Below are 19527 nucleotides of genomic sequence, written 5' to 3' on the forward strand. Positions count from 1 at the left end.
AGCTTTCAGAGTCATTATTGGACAAAATTGCCGGCACAGCATTTGGTTTCAGTTGTTGCTTATAAGCAGCAGCATCAGTTACTAAATGCAGTGCATGCTCTGAGAATGCAGCTGGTTTCCCATTAAGTCCTCTTGTTTTTAGTCCAAAAATCACAAGTAAAAACAGCTCAGTGCCTCTTTTTTCAAATAAACTGTACTTTTAGAAGAAATGGTCTCTCTGGACACAATCAGGAATGCAGTGGCGACCTTTGTAGATTAAAGTAGCAGGAGACGGGCCACAAGCTGGAATACTGAGCATGCACCGATGATCTGTTTAGCATTGTTTGGAAAGTTTGTCTTTGATTAAGCTCAGAGCAAACTAACAGGCGCCAACATTATATCTGGATCCGGTCTGTAAATGTAATTAAAAAAGACCGAGCGTATCCCGTCTCACGTGTTAATCAGGCTCGTATGGGTTATACATTCAGGTGTTTTTAATATACAGCTTTTCCTCTCTCTCTCTGTGTGATACAGCCAAGACAACAGCATCACAAACTCCTCTGAGACCGAACAGAGTCCACGTAACCACCTCAGCGCTGATACAGTTTGACCGGCTGCAGGGCTGCTTTGTTGGATTTACAGGTGTTTCCATTTTTCTGGATGCCAAGTTTATACAGCAACTTCCTCCGTGCGCTGGTATGTAATCAAGATAAGACGAGAAGGGGAAAAACAGAGCGTCTCAGCCAGCAGGGTAACAAAGGAAGAGAGATCCAGAAGGGGGAAGATAAGGCAAAAAAAAAAAAAAAAACACTGCAGGTAAGCGAGGAGGAAGGTGTTGGATGTTTTGTCTCTGCAGGCAGTGAGTGAAAGGCTTGACCTCCCAAATTAACCTCCACCAACTCCCAGAGCTGCCTAATGTGTGTTTGTGTGCGGTTGCGTGTGTGTGCACGCCTGTGGGAGTGTCACTCGACCTTCAGGTCAATCAGCTGTGAGAAAGCTGCAACCTCCAACAACCCCCTGCTGCCCGTATGTGCGTGTGTGTTTGTTTATGTGAGAGCGCATCATATTTATTCCTGTTGCCTGTGTGGCCGTTCTTTCAGAGTAACGTCACAACCCATACGGAAAAGATATATATGAATCTTATAAAGTTTGTATCTGTCTTGTGTGAAACTTGTATGAAAAGGATACAAGAGTGAAAACAGATATAAGATCCCTTGAAAAATCATATAAATTAAGCTTGTATGTTTTGCATACTTACTAAAACAATAAATGAAAGTAATGAGAAAGTGGCCACTTTCATGAGTAAATCATATAAGCCTTATATGATTCACCAAATGAAGTAGGCCACATCTTATGCAAGTCTTTTATAAATTTTTTCTATTTCTTTTCCATGTGGGAATGTTTACAGCGGTCAGCTTGCAGCTTTGGTTCAGACAGTTCTCTTTTGTGCTTTGCTGTTACAGTGATGGGTGACGGGGATCCCTGTGAGCTGAAAGCTCACGCTTCACACTTTGGATCTGTATGATGTCATATGACACGTTCCTGAATAAGTTGTAGCCAGAATTTCAAAGTTCCCAGTCAGAATTTGAGTCTGGACCCCATCTCAAGTCGGATTTCCAACTCGCAAAGACAGCGACAGTAGTAAAACATTTCATCTGTGCTGTTGTGTGTTTGTGACTCACTAAATAAGCTACATGCCTAATTGGACGTTACCTCGCTAAGGTAAAAAACAAATCCTGGTTTTCTTCACTGTTTCTGGAACACGCTAACTCTGAAGTGACGCTTCCCCAGGGTTCTGAGGTGATTAGGACATGGCAGCAGAGAGGGGATGTCTCTAATATGGGCGTCTCAAAAGCCCCACCCACCTACTGTTTAAACCCTCTGTTTACGACAAACAGCTAGTTGGTCAAAAAAAGTCAAAATGGCAGCAGCCAGAAACACCAACACTGAAGCTTGAAAGTGTTCTGTGAAGTAATGAAAAACTTTAAATTGTGAGAAAAAGTCTGGGTATTTTTTTTTTTGTGTGTGTGTTACGTCCTGATATAGTGATATATAGAGATATAGATAGATATAGGTATATATAGGTATAGATAGATAGATATATTTGTTTTAGATAAGTTAAAAATCACTGATTTACCTCAGCAGCTTTGCTTTGTGATGTGGAAACAAACCGATTTGTGGTTTTGTCGAGATGTCAGTTTTATGAACGGACGGCTAAAAAAAACAGTTTCACAAGATACTTTTTTTGACAGTAGACGAAAGGGAAATAAGCCAGTAATTTTACTGGCCTGACCTATTAAACATCTAGTTTGCTAGTATGCTCATGCCACTTCATTAGGTACATGTTGCTAGTATAGCATTCCTGGATTTTTTTGGTTTTGGAAAAAAAACTCAGTCTACATGATATTACCCCCCCCAAAAGGTCATGTAGCCTTAACCACTGAGGAAATGGCCAATCAACAGCCCACAAATAATAACACTATCGCCTTCTTCAGCAGTGCACAAAGGTTCACATATTTGACGCTGTGAGACAAAATCACCATTGTCCTTCTTTTCGAAATATAGAAATGAAAACTATGTTTTCAAAAGGAGTTTTTCCAATGCTCTGTTTCCATGGTGCACAATGATGTTTATGTGTGGACAAAAGGCCAAAACTCATAGAAAAAGTTACATTTACCAAAATAGCTCCGTCTGTGTGGATGTAGCCTGTCACAGCAGCAAACAGGCCAGGCAACATTTTTTCCTTCATTCATTTTATTTTTCATTGTGGTGATCCTTTGTGAATTGTAGCCTTGGCTTTGTGTCCTTAGGTGACAGGAGTGGTGCGTGTTGTGCTCTTCTGCTGCTTTAAGGCCTATTGTGTTGTGCATTCAGAGATGCTTTTCTGCATAGCTTGGTGGTGAACGGTTATTTGAGTTACTGCTGCCTTCCTGCCAGCGTGAAGCACTCTGGCCATTCCCCTCTGACCTCTGACATCATTGAAACCATAGAGATGGTCGTGCGGGAAAATCCCAGGAGATCAGCAGCTTCTGAAATACACCCTTCTCGCTCAGTCTGATCTTCAGTTTGAACATCGGCAGGTCACCTCAACCACATGCCTAAATGCACTGAGTGCTGCTATGTGATTGGTACGTTAGACATGTGCATTAATGAGCAGGTGTACAGGTGTATGACAATCAAACTAGTTTATTAATCCCAGAGAAAATGATGTGGTCACAGTTGCTCCAAGACAGTAAGAGCAGCAACTAAACTAAGTTAAATAATACAATAATAAGTCAAATTCACAACATAGCACGAATAATAAATATCCCAGTATATTACACTAAATAACGGGTGTGTTTAACACCGTGGTGTCTCTGCAGAGGATGTGATATTTAGGGTGTGCAACTGTTCTAGTGTGTACCTAATGAAGTGGCCGGTGAGGTATTTTTAATCGTTTAATTCTGTCTTTCTTCCTCCTGGTCGGAACCTTTGATGTGTGTCTGCGGTCATTAAAAACAGCTGCTTGTTTCCCTCTAAACGCTTTGGACTCAAACTCGAGTGTTTTCGTGGTAATTAGGCTACCACGACGATAATTACCGTGCTATGGACACGCACACACACTCTCACACACACGGACACGCACAGAGGCTCCACCCTCCCTCTCACGAGGCACGGAGAGGCATGTCCCTGCGTGTTCCCGTGGAGGTCGAGCCGCATAGAGCTGGAGCGGAGAGAGGGAGTCAGTCAGTGAGTGGATCCTGAAGCAGCGGCAGCAGCTCGGCGGCTCCTCTGTCAAACTCATCGATTAGCGCCCCATGGATCTGTGACGTCACGCCCATTCTCGGATATCCCTCTTTATTTTTATTTTCACACATTTTATTTCCGGATTCATTCATTTGAACTTTGTAATATATATTTTTTCCACCCCCTCGGGGCTCCGGGAGGCTCGTACCTACCGGAGGGGGCAGCCATGGGTTTCTACGGCACCTTGAAGCTCATCTTCTACAAAGTGAGTATCGATTAGAGACGAGCGTCAGATCGATACGGGCGGTTGTGGTGCAGATGTTGAAGGTTGTCAGGCTCGTGCGCCGGCATGACGAGGCGTTTCTCTCCCTGACAGCGAAATGCCTCGGCGGCGCGTGCGTGTGCGCGTGCGAGCGCGGACCACTGCGGAACCAGAGAGGGGGGGCACCTCATCTGTGTCCTCCCTCTCCTTCCCGTGTCCCCCTCTCTGTGATTGATTATTGGTGATAGATTTTACTGCCTCAGCCGCGGTGACATAAAACCTAAAAATCTTATAAATTCTTTAAACTCTAAACTTCAGTATCTAATACTTATTTCAGTATTTATAGCTACAAACCTCAATGATTCCATTTTTCCCTCCCTGCCCTGTGAAAATGCAGGTGGAGGAGGTGTGCTCCACAGTACAGCTAACTCCTCAATGTTGGTCCCATATGGTTTATTACAGCAGGCTACATACAGACTTTCACAAAGTGACTTGTGCTTCTTGAAATGAGCGATGTTTTGCAGTACAGCAGCTGCGATCTGTGTTGTTTGCCTCAGATGTTTCTGCCTAAACCTACAAAAGTCATATTGTTCATATTTAACATAAATATAAGGCTGTATTTCACTGTACTGTCATGTAAATGGACCCTTTTTTGCCACGTGAGACTTGAGTTACATTTTGTTTAGTCAGTTTTAACTTCAATATCTTATGTTTGTTCCTCTTTCAGGCATAAAACCTTATGAAGGTGACATTTTTCCTCCCTACACTGTGAAAATGCAGATAAAAGGTGGTTTAGTCCACTGTGCAACCATGCAAACACCAACATTTTGGTCCAGTAGGGTTTAGTAAAGGTTGAAAAAGTACTTTAAATCAAATTAACCTCAAACTGCAAGATGAAAACTTTTAAAACATGACCCCCCCACCTTTGTAAAACTGGGATATTTTACAGTACAGCTGTGATAATCTCTAGCAGCTGTGCTATTTGGCTCATAAATGCTGGGTAAGCCCTGGAAAGTGACATTTCTTCCTCCCTGCACAATTAAATGGAGGGCACTTTACTCTGCACATGATAAAACTGCAATTTTACTGGTTGAGTGTGATTTGTTAAAGGTTAAAAGCATAAGATTGCAGAGAGAACTTCAGAGAATAACACCTTACAAACTTTTTTTCCCCGGAAAATAAGGAAGGTTGACAGTACAGCCGATATTATTTGCTTTGTTTGGCTTAATTTTCTCAAAATTGCCTCGTTTTTTTTCTTCCATGAACCTTCAAAAACCTTCAAAAACCAGCACACTCTGCGTTGTTTGCCTCGCAAACGCTGGTTAAAGCAGGGAAAAAAAAGTCTTTACTCTTTGTTAGTGCTGCGAACCACAGGAATGAAACCTTGACAGTGACTTTTCTTTCTCCCGATACTGTGAAAACAAACAAAGGTGGAGCCTTTCACTGCACAGGCATGTCAATGTCAGTGTTCTGCCTTTTCTGTGGTCATATACATGAGCAAAATACATAAAATAAACTCCAGTCAGGCTTAAGGTGAGGATCCAATTCTTGATTATTTGAAGATCTTAAAATTACAATAAAATGACTTCAGTATTAAAACTTGAAGGAAACCCTACATTACACCTCCTGAAAAGACAGATAATGAAAAGCACGGCTGCTGTAAGACACGTTGTTAGGCTCACATAGTCTGTATATAACACCAGAATTCACATTGAAATCAAGCTAAAGCTGAGTGTATAATGGTCAGTCACATCTTCTGTTACAGACCACAGGAATGAAGCCTTAGAAACTGACACTACTTCCTCCTTTTTCTCTGAAAACACAAATGAATGAAGGCTTTCTACTGAGCGGCCAGGTCAACATGTGGGGTTTAATACGGGTCAAAATTCATTTCAGTCAAGCTTCACTTTAGTACTTAGTCGTTAAGTGCTTGGTTAAGACTACAAGATTAAAACCTTGAAAGTGTTACTCCCTAAGGAGAGGCAATGCATTGGACATAAGCTAAAATGATGCCCAACTCAAACTAATCTATAGCAGCTACCTGTTTATCCTTTAATCTGCAAACAGCAACAGTTAGAGATCGAGCAGGTGTTCATGCTTTATCTCAATGCAACTTAAGTTACATTTTGAGTTAAATTAAGTGTCAAAAACAGGAATCAAAGAGCTGAAATGACACAAAAATAACATCTGAATGCTTAAATGTCATTAAAGCTTCAAACTGCAAAAGCAAAATATTGAAAAGGTGAAAGTTTTCACCTCAGAAGAGACGGTACAGAGAGTCATCGGCTGCATAACCTGAGCATCTTTTATGCTCCAAACCACACAAAACAAACTGTTTTTGATCCCAACACTACCATGTAAACTTCGTGTTCCAGACTGATGAGGCTTTTAATAAAGCAGATATTATCTATTAAAGTGAATTAAGAGGATATAAGACTTTCATTTAATACTAATTTGTCTTGTTGGCTTCAAACCACAGGAGCAGAAAGTTAAAAAATGCCATTTGCCTCCATCCAGGTGTGGAAAACAAAACAAAAGAAATTAATTAAGCGGATACATGACTTCTACATCAAATGCTAATTTATCGTCACGGCTTCAAACTGAAGGATTGAAATCTTAGAAATCCATTTTTTTCACAGTTCACATTTAACATGGTGTTTAAAACAATCAGTATCCATGACAATCAGTTAAACAGAGAATTGTTTTTGTCTCCTTAATGCTCATGTGATTTTTTTTTTTTTTAAGTTACAAAGATGTTTCAAAGAAGAAAAATATAAAAATTAAACTTATTTAAAAATTCAAAGGTCTTTTAAATTGACAGTTTTATCTGTAACACTGATGTATAAATAGCAGGACTGAGCTAGAAAAAGCTGCAGGAAACCCAGAAAATCTAATACAAATGAATTAAACTCTATTTAAATTGAATCCTTCACCTCGCTGCACTTTGAAAATATGAATAAAAGATGCACCTTAGAGACAGCAGCTGCTGTAAAACTGCCATTTTTGGATGCAGAAATCTACTTAAAGTCAGATAAAACTTTAATAACTAGTGTTTGTTTGCGTTCGGAGCTTCAAATGGATGTTAGCTCCTTCTCTATATTGTAAAAACACAGATTTATGGAAGGAGACTTCACTGTAAATCCCGGCAAAATTGCACCTAGGTCGATGTAAGGCCACAGCGTATCCTCCTCTTTTCAACATTATAAACTTGATTTAAGTCACCGGGTGAAGCTGCAGAGATGCTAACCCTCCACAAAGTCAAAGTAGTAAGCATGCAGTTTAGCTTGATTCGGACATTTTTGCTGCTACAGCACAGATGTGTCCCTCCTCTCTGCCACCCACCCAAAAGCCAAAGTCTTCTGGTTTTAACAGTAAACACATTCTTCAGTTTTTCAGCCCCCCCAGGTCAAGTTTTTTCCTTTTTATTTTATTTATTTCTTTTTTCCGGCTTAATCAAATCCACACAGACGCGGCATCTGCTATTAAAATACAGCGACACGGAGTCTGAAAATGGAAAGCAGATTATGAGTTTATGTTAGCGAGTGAAGAACGCCCTCTGATAATCTACAATCTGAAATATTTACAGGTGCTCCTTGCTCGTGTTTAATTTTGAACACACACAGATGCTATCCTCTGCATGTGTGTGTGTTGGAGGCTATTTTAGAGCGGCGCTGCACCGGCGACATTCCTCTGATTTTCTGCATTCCTGCGTTCATTCACAGCGATAGATGCTCAGAGAAGAGCGAGCGAGAGAGAGAGAGAGGGAGAGAAGGCTGATTCAGACCTCGCTTTGTCTAAGTTGGCGGCGTAGGTGTTTCCAGCATCTCTGCGGTTCAAAAGACGGCCTCGGGTTTATCTGCAGCTCTTTGATGACATGGACTCTGCTCCAACTGTTTGGTCGTCTTTCTGACCGCAGGGTCGACCCAGAAACCCACAAACATTCGTGGGAACTCCTCTAGCTCTTTCTGCGCTGGCATCATGAGTGCAGACACTGGTTGCAGACTAATATGAATTAGGCTGGCTCACATCGATGATTGTAAAGATAATTGGGGCATGGCGAATGATTAGACCATGTAGACCGAGGAAGGGCAACGTTTTTCCCCAAATGCCAAACTAAGTTAGATATAGTAAGTGACCGGTCACACACTGAAGAGCTAAATTAAAAAAATAAACAAGTAAAACATGACACATTTGCTGAAATATGCTATAATCCGTTAATTATTGGTAGTCACGAAAGACTGGTTTAAACAATTTAGAAGGACTTCTAAATTCTATACCAATCTGGTGTATGGTCAGCTTTTATTTTTTATTACATAATACTGTTTATATTTTAAAATGCAGGATACCAATTCAGTTCAATTCACTCTTGTTTGGATAGTGCCAAACCACAATAACAGTCTCCTGAATAGGGATGGGTACCGGTATCCGGTGCCATTATGGCACCGGTTCTGACATAAACGGTAGTAACCAGACCGAAAAGCAGCGCATATTTCGGTGCTTTTTTTTACTGAGATGTCATACACTTTGAATTCTAGCCAGTCATTTTACCTTTGCAAGGATAGTAGGCGGGCCCAGGTACGTACGTTCTTTTAGAGCAGAGCTACAGATTAAAAGTGCCCAAGGCAAAGCAGTCAAAAGTCTGGCTGTACGTCACTGCAAAAGATGCAAACTCAGCAGCCTGCAACAAGTGCTTTAAGGTGATACTGTGCAAAGGAGGTAACACCTCAAATCTGATGAAACACCTGGCGACGCATAGCATTTTGTTAAAAGCCGAGAAATGCGCCATATTTGATAGCTTGCTGCGAGACCTCACACCGTGCACATCTACTGCAGGTGTGGTGCCTGTTATCAGACCCAGAGTTAGCAACATCCCCCAAGAACCCGAAGAGTAGAGTCCTGGCCCCTAGCCCTGTCAGCGTAGCAGAAATGATGACGGATGATGATGGCAGCAGCAGCCGTTCTTCTCTGCGTGAGGAGCTTAATGTTGTTCGTGTGTAATTCACGTTGAGTAGGCTAACCACATTATTACATTAATGCATGTAAGGTGAACTAGCAAACACCGTCGTAGTTACATGCTTTTTTGGACAAAGTTTGTGTTTTTTTCCATTGTTTAAGCACTGCTTCCAGCCAAGAGTGATGCCATAAATCCCCTATAGCTGCAGAAAAGGCTAACATTGTTATCTTTTTACAAAAAAACAGCTGAACATGAGAGGTTTTTGGACCAATTTTGTGTTCTCCATTCTTTAAGCACCGGTTCGAGCACCGGTTCGAGCACCGTTTAAGCACCGGCAGAGAGAGGGGCGGTCACATAAGAAAAACTACATTGTCCTGTTCAAACTAAGGACCATGCTGGGCAGCATAGTTTTGCAGTGGTTAACACTGGAACCTCACAGCAGTAAGGTCGTGAGCAAGTGACTGTAGATGTGAGTGTGAATGTTGTCTGTCCCTGTGTTAGCTTTGTGATAGACAGTAAATAATGGGCTTTACGTCATATATGGAATTTTTTAAAATATGTCTTGTCTATATTTGTTTTAGTACAAGAACAGCTGTTAGTTTGGTATGTGTTGTGTTACCGATCTCTAGAGCTTCAGTTTGTTGTCTGACTTATTTAGTCTGAGTCTTACTTTTTACTGTGGAAGTCGTACCATCAGCCTCTTTAATCAAGTGGAAATAAAATCCCTAGCCGACCGCAGTAGTCCTCAGTGTGTCCTGATCTTTTCAAGTTGTTGGAAATGGTCTTTGTGTGGTTTGTTTTGTCTGTGCAGATTTGAAGTCATTAGCTTTGTTCTCATCCTCGTCCCATGCTTTAGGCACATATACAATATAAATGTCGTCTGCTTTTGTTTTTCTGTGCTGATGCTAAACTTCTAGCTGCGCGTGTTTATTTTAGCTGATTTCCATTGAGGAAGGATATGGCCGGATTAACCAGTTTTGTGGCCCTTGGATAAAAACTGCTATTGCAGCCAGAGCTCCTGTGGCGTTTGAAGTGGTTTGTGGAGAAGTTAAAGCTTTTTAAAATGGTTTTTCACATGGAGAGTCTTTATTCTTTATGAGATGCAACCCCACCATTACCTGATCAGACGGATCAGGTAATGATCTGACAGACTTATTTTATGGTATTTGCAAATAATCAAATCACCAGCGTGCAGCAAAGTGGGGCTTTGGGAGCCCGGTTGGTAAATCCAATTAGTTTGGCCTACAAAGCTCCATTTGTTGCTCTGTTGTTGTTCCAAAACGGGAGGGTTACAGTCTGTAATGGTTTCTCTCTTTATCTTTCTTTAGATGAAGAGGAAGTTGGACCATGGTCCAGACGGCCGGCCGTTCCCTTCGGGGAAGAAGCACTGCAAAGGCAACGGATACCTCAGGTACCACATTTGATTTGTTAACATCAGCGCAAATCTTTCCTCAATACTGTTGAACTAAACTAGGAATACTTGGAACAACATGCTAGCATGCTCTGATAACATGAAGTGAGCAAAGGTCCTATAACTGATTTACCTGCTTTGCACCAAAATGGCACCCAGTCTAGAGCTAGTTTCACATGCAAACCAACATAACGTTTAAAACTGGTCGTCAATGTAACTAAACCTCCATAAAGGTTAATCATGCGTGCAGTTTACGCCCAGTACCTGTTGCTTCAGTTGCTCCTTCAAGGTTTTAAAAGTCTTTTTTTCTTCTATTTTTCTTCTTTTTTTCTGCTTTTATTTTTGCTACAAAGCTGATTTTGTGCATTTTTTGCCCCTTCCCAAACGCCCAGACCTACTTGGTTTTTAGTTCAGCTCTAGCAAACATGACTAAAAGACAAACTCTACCTGAAGCAAACCAAACTCACAAGGTTTGTGTAGGTGAACCTGGGGAATGATTATTGGTTGCCTAGGGCTTCCTGTATCACACTGATAGCTCGGCGTCTCCGATCCATTCCGTTTTTGGCAGCGTGCAACAGTTGGCTGCCAACTCAGTTCTCCATTGCCCCACCCCCCGGGCTTCTAGTTGCTCTCATCTGCACCTGCAGACATCCTGCAGCAGAGGAGGACCAGCAAGACAGGGTTTACATTCAGAAACACCCCGTCGACTAGACCCGACACTCTGCCAGCCGTTTATCTTCCCCATGTTGGTTTTGATTGGTGATTCTGTCCATGCAGATTTTGTGACACAGAAAAGTTAAATTCATTGCTCTCCTAACATTAATGAATATAGCAGCCACAGTGGATTTGATCCAAGAATGATTTGTATTGAATTTTAATAATGAATTAATGATTTAATTAGAATGTTAAATGGTTAAATTAAATCAGCTTTACCAGTTCAGAGCATAAAGCAAAAGGACAAAGGAAAGGTGTAACAGACTCCTGAAATGCATGGATGGATGTTTTATAGGTTTAAAATGCTAAACTGTCACATTTCTGCTGCTCCTGCTTCTGTCTGCAGTCCATCCAGTCTGGTTCAGGCCACGCCCACCACATTCGGTGACTTACGACTGGCTAACGGACATTCAGCTCAGCGACGACGCGTCACCTCTGGTCCGCCACCCTCCGGCCTGCAGGACTGGCTCCACACCTTCCAGGTCAGCACACGTACAAGCACGTTCTCCCAGATAATCCAGAGATTATATTTAAATAAAATCCAACGAAGAACTTTTAATAGCAAAATTTCAGTGCACAGTTTATATGCACATCTGAACAGAGACACTGGTCCTGGTTTTTCAAGGACAGCAGCTAAATCAGTCTCTGCTTTTCCTGCTTTTTGGTAAAGTGTAGTGTATCTTCCACTCGCTGCACAAACACAGTGGCAGAGTGGTGCTGCCTCCAAGCTGTTCTTATGTAACTAAAAAAACATACAAGTACAAACACACAAAGAGATGGCAGACATTTAAATGGGGAAAAAAAACATGATCTCTTTGGAGAGACAGTTCAAAGCAGTTTAGAGATAAGGGAATAAAAACAAAAAGTAAAAGATGACACACCCTGAAACACACACAGAGAAGAGGAGAAATATAACAATATAAAATAAAAAGTAAATTACACAGGAAAACAAAGCGGTAAGCAAAAATGTTAACACTTTATACGGAGGCACTTCAGTGCCAACAGTAAATGTAAATCTTTGTCTCTTCATCCTGTGCTAATGTTTCCCCTCGCTCCCTTTTCACACAGATGTGGAGCGGCCCTGAGAGGCTGCTGGCTCTGGACGAGCTGATCGACAGGTGTGAGACCAGCCAGGTGAAGCACATGATGCAGGTCATTGAGCCTCAGTTCCAGAGAGACTTTATATCACTTCTGCCCAAAGAGGTACAGCACAAAAGCAGTCCGCTCTGCTGTCTGAGAAATGTGGCCCCGTTGATGAGCAGCACGCTTCAAATGTTGTGTTTTATCACCGTGTTTGCAGCTAGCCCTGTATGTGCTCACCTTCCTGGCTCCCAGAGACCTGCTGCAGGCCGCTCAGACCTGCAGGTACTGGAGGGTCCTGGCTGAAGACAACCTGCTGTGGAGGGAGAAATGCCGCGAGGAAGGTAATGACGATCGTCACGTTTTATTCAGTAAGAGTTAAAACTTACGATTGAGCCCTTAAGGGACTAAGAGAAACCTTTTTTTTTTTTTATATATACACTTTTATAATCTGAAGTCTTTCAGCAACCAAAGGTCATTTTGAGGAGGAAAAAAAAAACTGAAACACCTCTGTATTCACTTCACAAGTCATCGTTTTATTTAGGATGAAACCAGCTGTTTTAACTCTTTAGTGTTCAGACAACTCTGAAACTTGAGCTTAAAGGAATTATATTTGGCTACATTTAACATAAACGTATGTTAAATGTAGCCATTATGCTATGCTGTAACATTGCTTGTTACAATGTAATGCATAATGCAACGTTCTCCATAGAAAACTAACATAAAATGAAAATGCTGAAGATTATGTTGAAATATCAATATCAAGAATTGTAGATTAGTTTATATTCAACAGATTTATAATAAATTGCACTCAGTGTTTAAGGCTGTGGAAGCAAGTTTTCCTTTTTAGGTTAAAACAATATGATAATTTTTGAACTTTAATGAAGAATTATTTTCATTATTCATTTCAGTTCAGTTTTATTTATACAGCGCCAAATCACAACAGTCACCTTAAGGCACTTTATATTGTAAGGTAGAGCCTACAATAATAATACATACTGCATACATTAACTAATATTTTCCACTTTTTTGTTCTTAAAAAAAGACTTTTACAGTTTATTGATTTATGTGTTACTTTGTGTGGTCTGTGATCCAGAGATATTCACTTTACTGTGGTTTATTTAAAAATGAACACACTCCAAATTAAGAGCCTTGCATTAGATAAACTTGTATTGTCTGCTTGGTTAGCGAAGCAGTTAATGTTCCTTGGAGAGATAATCATCTCAACTATAATTAAATCTAAATAAAATGACTGGATGTTTGACCATGAGAGGACCTCAGCAGCTTTAGCAAATCAAATAAAAAAGGCACCTGAATATTTAAATGATTCAGTCAAAGGCAAAATGAAGTCGATTGCAGTTTATTTTGAGGTTGAGGGTGATAATTACATTTAAAAGCCCAGGACAGCAGCACATTGTTATATTAATTTCCTTCTGTTTTCTGTTGCGAGTGTGAGTTTTATCAGGTAGCACCTGAAGGCTGCAGGTGTTTTTCCACTGTTTTCACAGAGGAATATGGAAAACAGAATACAAATAGAGAGACGGGAACTTGCTGGATGTATGGTGCTTTCTAACCTGAGTGAAACATGCAAATACAGCCACACACAGTCCGTCACTGCGCCTTCATTCAGCGCAATGCAGTGGCTGTGTGTGTGTGTGTGTGTGTGTGTGTGTGTGTGTGTGTGTGTGTCTGGGAATTCTGCCAGTCAGCCGAGATTCACTGCCAGCGCTCAGCAGCCATACCAATGAGGCTACCTAACGTTAGCGCCACACCACAGCCATACTAATGAAGCCGGTGCTGACTGCAGCTCACCAGCTTCACAAATAAGGCTAATTATCAACTCCTTGCCATACTGCTGGGATCGGTGTCGACGTTAGCAAGAACTCAGTGAGAATATAAATGCGGCTAACCTTCATTAACCACACTCATCTTACATACTAATGAATGTTGGCTTAAAGTAGGTCTACTTTAGTAAAGTCACAGTAGATGCTATTCGGCTACACTACGGTGAACTTCAGGTATGGTGATGAAATGTCTTCTTGTGGTAAAAACATTTCTGGATAGAAAAAAACACAATGAAGCATCATCGGTCATGGACTGGCTTCCCCAAATATTGATTAGAAATCTGTTTTTGTCTTATAATCTTTATTTAAATCTGCTGATCAGATTTCCTATTTTCCTTCCAAAAAGGTGTGGCACTATGTCAGGGACTTGATTTGTTTTTAGCCCGCAGCTGTTTAAAAAACAAAACAAACAGGCTGATGGGGTATTGTCATCACTGCGCCATGCAGGTGGGCGGCACGGACACCTGAGTTAGTGAATGTGATAACTTGAGATGGAGACGCCGTAGGAGACTGAGGGGTAGCGCCTCCTTTTTGAAATGTATCCTTTCACTCGCTTCCCTCTCCAGGTATATCAGAGTGTGCGTCGTCTCGTCGCAGGCGACCAAGTGCTGCAGTCAGCGAGTGGAAATCGACCTACATTAGACAACATCGCATAGAGACCAACTGGAGGAAGGGGGACACACGGGAACCCATGGTAACGCACACGCACACACCACCTCGGTTTAACAGCGTCTGTCTGAGATGTAAATGTGAACTGATTGTCTTTAAATGTCTTTGCAGGTGTTAAAAGGTCACGATGATCATGTGATCACGTGCCTGCAGTTCAGCGGCGACCTGATTGTCAGTGGCTCAGATGACAATACGCTCAAAGTGTGGTCCGCCATCACCGGCAAGGTAGGACGCAGCAGCAGAGACGGACGTATCGATTATGGATACGATTGTTTTCTTTTGCTTCGACCACACGATCACATGGGTGTATGAGTGTGTTTGTTTGTGTCGCCTAGCAAGCAAGGTGTGCGCTTTTATTTTGGAGCATTGTGAAATTTCTAGAAGCAGTCCATTTATTATGAAATTCACATATTCACAGTACATTTAGTGTGAATATTTCTGCAGCCACTTTTACTCTGTAGGGCTGCAGGAGCTGTTTCGCTAAAAAAAAGTGAGGCTTTTATTTTTGCAAGTCAAATTCAGAACAAATATGACTTTTATTTTGTAGTACTTCACAATAAAACCTATCAGATAAATGATTTACCACCACCCTAAAAATAAACGAACCATATAGAGTTTGACAAAATTAAGATTAGGAAACATGGAAACTTCTGTAAAGATCATCTAAATACTGCATAATCCATGAGCCCAAGTTCATCAAGCAAGAACAAGAATTTAAGTCTTTATACCCTGAAACAAGCCTGCTAGAAGTAACCTGTGAAGCTCGTGTCTGAACTGAAATTGTTTCAATCCCCCTTAAACAACAAAATGACTGGATGTGCATCAGAGGTCAGTGAGGGTGGGGTCTGCCCATACAGAAATAATCACTGTTGCACACCATCATCAGATCTCATGCAACAACGTTTCCATCTTTGGAGTCAGAGTCGTAGCATTTGGACCGATAGTTGAACTGGGGCGAGAAATGAAGGGTTTTTGCTTCAGGAGTCAACTGGGTGTGTCTGCACCTCCATCAGGGGAATACAGGAAGGCGATGTTTATCTTTAATGAGTAAAAACTAACAGAAACACTATAATGTAACATCCCTGCTCTACATCAGGAGAGGAGAGTGATGTGGAGTGCTTTTGTGTCTGATATAAACATGAAACCAGTTCAGAATAAAGAGGGACACGCACCTACGAACGCCTTCAGACTGATGAGCAAAGCACATGGAAGAGCCGCAGGTAGATGCAGGTGTGGCTGGTTGAGTGAAAGATGAATGAGTGAATCTTTTGTCCTGGGCAGGTATTTGTGTAGGAGGCTGTCATCGGGAGGAAGTGAGTTACCTGCAGATCAGTTAGCGAGCGCGCGCTCATTCACATCTTTTAATACAGAGGAAGAAACACAGAGCAATTAGGACAATGAGTAACTCCCTGGATTTGATCCAGAATGGCTGCTGAGTTGCTAGACTTGCTTCTAGAAGGACTTTTGAGTCCACAACAGGTGCTCGAGTTCATAGACAGATTTCACTTCAGCCTGGAAATGTGAACATCGGGGTGCAGCGAGAGGAAACGGTCAGTCTGTGGGATTAATCGTCTGGAAGTCAAACATATATTTTACCACATTTCAATCTCCAATTTCAAAGAATTGTAGCTCAAATATGTTTGGGTTTAAATTTGAAGCTATCAAGTGTTTAATCAAGATGACCTTCAGGATTGTCAGTAAAAGACATTATCATGAAATAAGTGGACTATGCTGCGTGCGAGCTGCTCTCAGCTTCAGATTTGACCTGAATAAGATTTTAATATGTAGGCCAGCGTGACCTAATAGGACAGCGAGAAGCTCAGTGTGGCTGAACGGATGAAAGACAGGCGGACCTGTCATGTCAATCGGGGTGTGTCGCTGGGAAGCTATTTGCACACACACACACACACACACACACACACACACACGCACACACAGAGACAGACAGACACCACCCGAGGCATCTGTGTTTGAATACTCACATTTGTGTTAAAGGTGTAGAGAAAGTGTCTGTTTCTGTTGGCGTGTTTGTGTTTTTGTAAACCTTCCTGTTTAACACCCGCAGACTGTTAAACACACAATGTGCAATCAGAGTGCATTGAGAAAGGTGACAGGCTCTCCTTTACCTTATTTCAGACCATGAAAAGCTCCTTAAATAAACAGGGAACATTGCTGGAATATAAATCCCTCCTTTGTCCTCGGAGAAAAGATGCCCGGACTCATCTTAAGCCAGCTAAGCTTTTGCCATTGTTGCAGATTCTCCATCTACCCGCTGCACCAAGACGAGGATAATGTAATGTTGACATAAAGTGCAGCCCTCTCTGCAGAAGCCAAGAAGCTGTCTGATTGCAAGTGCACGTCTTCAGTGCTGCAACTGATCATCTTAATTTAACTCCGCAAAATGTTCTGCAAGACAAGGCTGTTTTACACAAAATAACAGATTTATGGGTCCCTGCAGGTCCTTTTAAAATAGTTTAAAACCTTCCAAAAGCAACCATGACCAGAATGCCAAACACATCTTTGATTGTGCTGAAGGAGATTTCAGCTCATGTAATAACAATTTGCTTCAATCTTGATTAGTTTCCTGGTTTCAGTGTTTTACTGTTTGCTCGTCTTGTTTTATAAGGAAAATCCTCTTTAAAAAAGGGGAGTAATACCAGAAGAGCAATCCTCAATATGTTTCAGTGCGCTCACTGGTTTAAAAGCTGCTAACGCTAGCAGACTGTTGTCGTTCCTGACAGGAATTACCCAGCATGCTGAGGTGCGTTTCCTCTGATCTTCCATTTTCTGACACTTATTCGAGTTTAGGTCACGCCGAGGCGTTCCCAAAGCCAGCTGAGAGCCATACTTTCCCTTGTGTCCTCCTAAGAGGTGCCCAGAAGGCATCCAGATCCCATGCTGAACCACCTCCGCTGGTTACTGTCAATGTGGAGGACGCCCCCGAATAAGCTGCTCGACTCTTTTCCCCTTAAAGATGGTATTTGACCAACTCCCTTGTACCCTTACCCGAGTTCTGTCAACTGTATGTAAATATGAAAAACTTACAGAAGTCCTGTCACCTTCTTTTTAAGCTCGTTAGACTACTATGACTTTATGACCCAAGAATCTATACGGACAAACAGGTTCTGGGTTTTTCCGAGGGCAGCCGTGTAGGCAGCGACCACGCTCACCTGTTGTTATGAAGTATGACAGAAACTACTCAGTTCAGAAAGGAGAAATAAAGCTAAATCCTTGTAAGCATCAAAGGTGGAAAGAGTTAAGCCTCAGTAAACCCGCTGCGTGGGACGCTTTGCATGCCACTGTGACATCACATCCACTTATCACTGCTGTTAGCCGCAGCAGCATTCTGCAGAACGACGGGTGTCGCCACTCAGACAAAACCTCCACATCAGGAGAATTTGAGTGTTTTCCACAGTGTCATCTTTTTCAAATGGTTGCAGCATGTCCCTCTAATCTGTGATTGTCTGAGCTCCTGATGCATCATTAAAACTGCGGTTAAATCGACACGATCGTACCTCACGTCTGTAACCCAGCTGCAGCGTCACAACATGCCAAATTTTAAAAGTCGAGCTGTGCAGGACTGGCAGAAACGGTGGCTCGCGACAGCACATATGACGTCATTTTGGTAAATGATAAATGGTCTGGTTCTTATGCAGCGCTTTCTACGCTGCCCGAGCACTCAAAGCACTCCATGCAACAGGCGTTTTTCTCTACGCCAGAGTGCTTTCTGTCTGACATTCACACATGAGCTGCTGTACACGTGGCTGCGGCTCAGGCGGTAGAGCCACAGTTTGACCTTAACTCTGTCGTGAGGCGCTGTTTGCTATGGCTCGTTTCAAGGGGCTCTACCCCGCCTCTAAGGGAGAGACCGGTCACCCTTCAGAGGAAGCTCATCTCTGCTGACCCGTATCATAACGGGAACACGATCACACACTCTGATGAAGCTCCAGAATTCCTGTCATTCATGAAATTCTGTCCTGTAAACCAGCCAGCGCCTTAGCGCCTCTTACTCCAGCAACAGTGCATGATGGGATACAATGCTTGGATAGTGACCCTTGGTTGTACATTACTTACAGTGAGGCATTGTGAGATACTTTGAGTGCACTATATAAACTGCAGTAACACAGGCAGCACTATAGAACAGTGAACTCAGTATGTGGTGCGAGATCACAGACTCAGGTCGTTCATCTGGTTTCGGTTAAACATTCGTTAGTCCGCCACACCTGCTCGCTCATCCGCCTAGACCTGCCTCTGTCTGTGTGTGTGTGTGTGTGTGTGTGTGTGTGTGTGTGTGAAGTCATTTTGTTCCCTGCAGAAAGAAAAACACACACACACCCTCACGATGTTTTAGTCTGCGGGGGTGACGAGGCGTGTGCGCCGCCGCGTACGAGCCGCTGGCAGTCGTGTAGTAACGGCGAGCGCTCGTGTCGGCGCCCGCAGTGTCTTCCTCTGTGTCTGCAACAGTTGCCAAGGCAAAGTTTTGCCACTGTTACCATGGCAACTATCGCTACAACATCCTCAAGGTGAAACTGCGTTTGTCTCTCAAGGCTGTCCCTGAAAGTGGAACAAATATTGACTCACATGCGTTCGCAAAGAATGAGAGAGACGTTTAATGTTCGCTGTGTTTATGCAAACTGCAAGCTTTGATTGTTTTGTTTTTTTAATTTGATCCGAGCAGGAAAAACCCTGAATAACGGCTTTCATTGGCCCAGATAAGAGCACTAGATTATTTCTTTATTCCTTTATCTTAAGTGAATGAGGAAGAACGTGTTGGCTTTTCTTCGACCTCGACTGTTCCAAATGCAAACTCTAATATTTGAGTTTAAAGTGCAGTAAGAATGCAACTTTATCTGTAATCACTGGTCTTCAGTCTGAATGTTTTCATGCA

At 42.2% G+C, this 19527-nt stretch overlaps 1 protein-coding gene across 3 annotated transcripts in view; it reads left to right on the forward strand.

Annotated features, from left to right (window-relative positions):
• Window positions 1-19527, forward strand: part of LOC100704195 (F-box/WD repeat-containing protein 7) — a 51183-nt gene that overhangs the window by 24611 nt on the left and 7045 nt on the right. The window contains exons 2-8 of one of the 3 annotated variants that reach the window (XM_025905543.1): window positions 514-795; window positions 10250-10332; window positions 11393-11528; window positions 12115-12249; window positions 12347-12470; window positions 14537-14664; window positions 14751-14864. In XM_025905543.1, coding sequence (XP_025761328.1) covers window positions 640-795; window positions 10250-10332; window positions 11393-11528; window positions 12115-12249; window positions 12347-12470; window positions 14537-14664; window positions 14751-14864 — 876 coding nt within the window. In that variant the 5' untranslated portion in view covers window positions 514-639. Of the gene's footprint in view, window positions 1-513; window positions 796-3567; window positions 3971-10249; window positions 10333-11392; window positions 11529-12114; window positions 12250-12346; window positions 12471-14536; window positions 14665-14750; window positions 14865-19527 lie in introns of those variants that run through there. The other 2 variants (XM_003456468.5, XM_019363308.1) reach the window with 2 other exon arrangements.

The sequence above is a fragment of the Oreochromis niloticus genome, linkage group LG3 (genome assembly GCF_001858045.2).
Source record: "Oreochromis niloticus isolate F11D_XX linkage group LG3, O_niloticus_UMD_NMBU, whole genome shotgun sequence".
NCBI lineage: Eukaryota > Metazoa > Chordata > Actinopteri > Cichliformes > Cichlidae > Oreochromis > Oreochromis niloticus.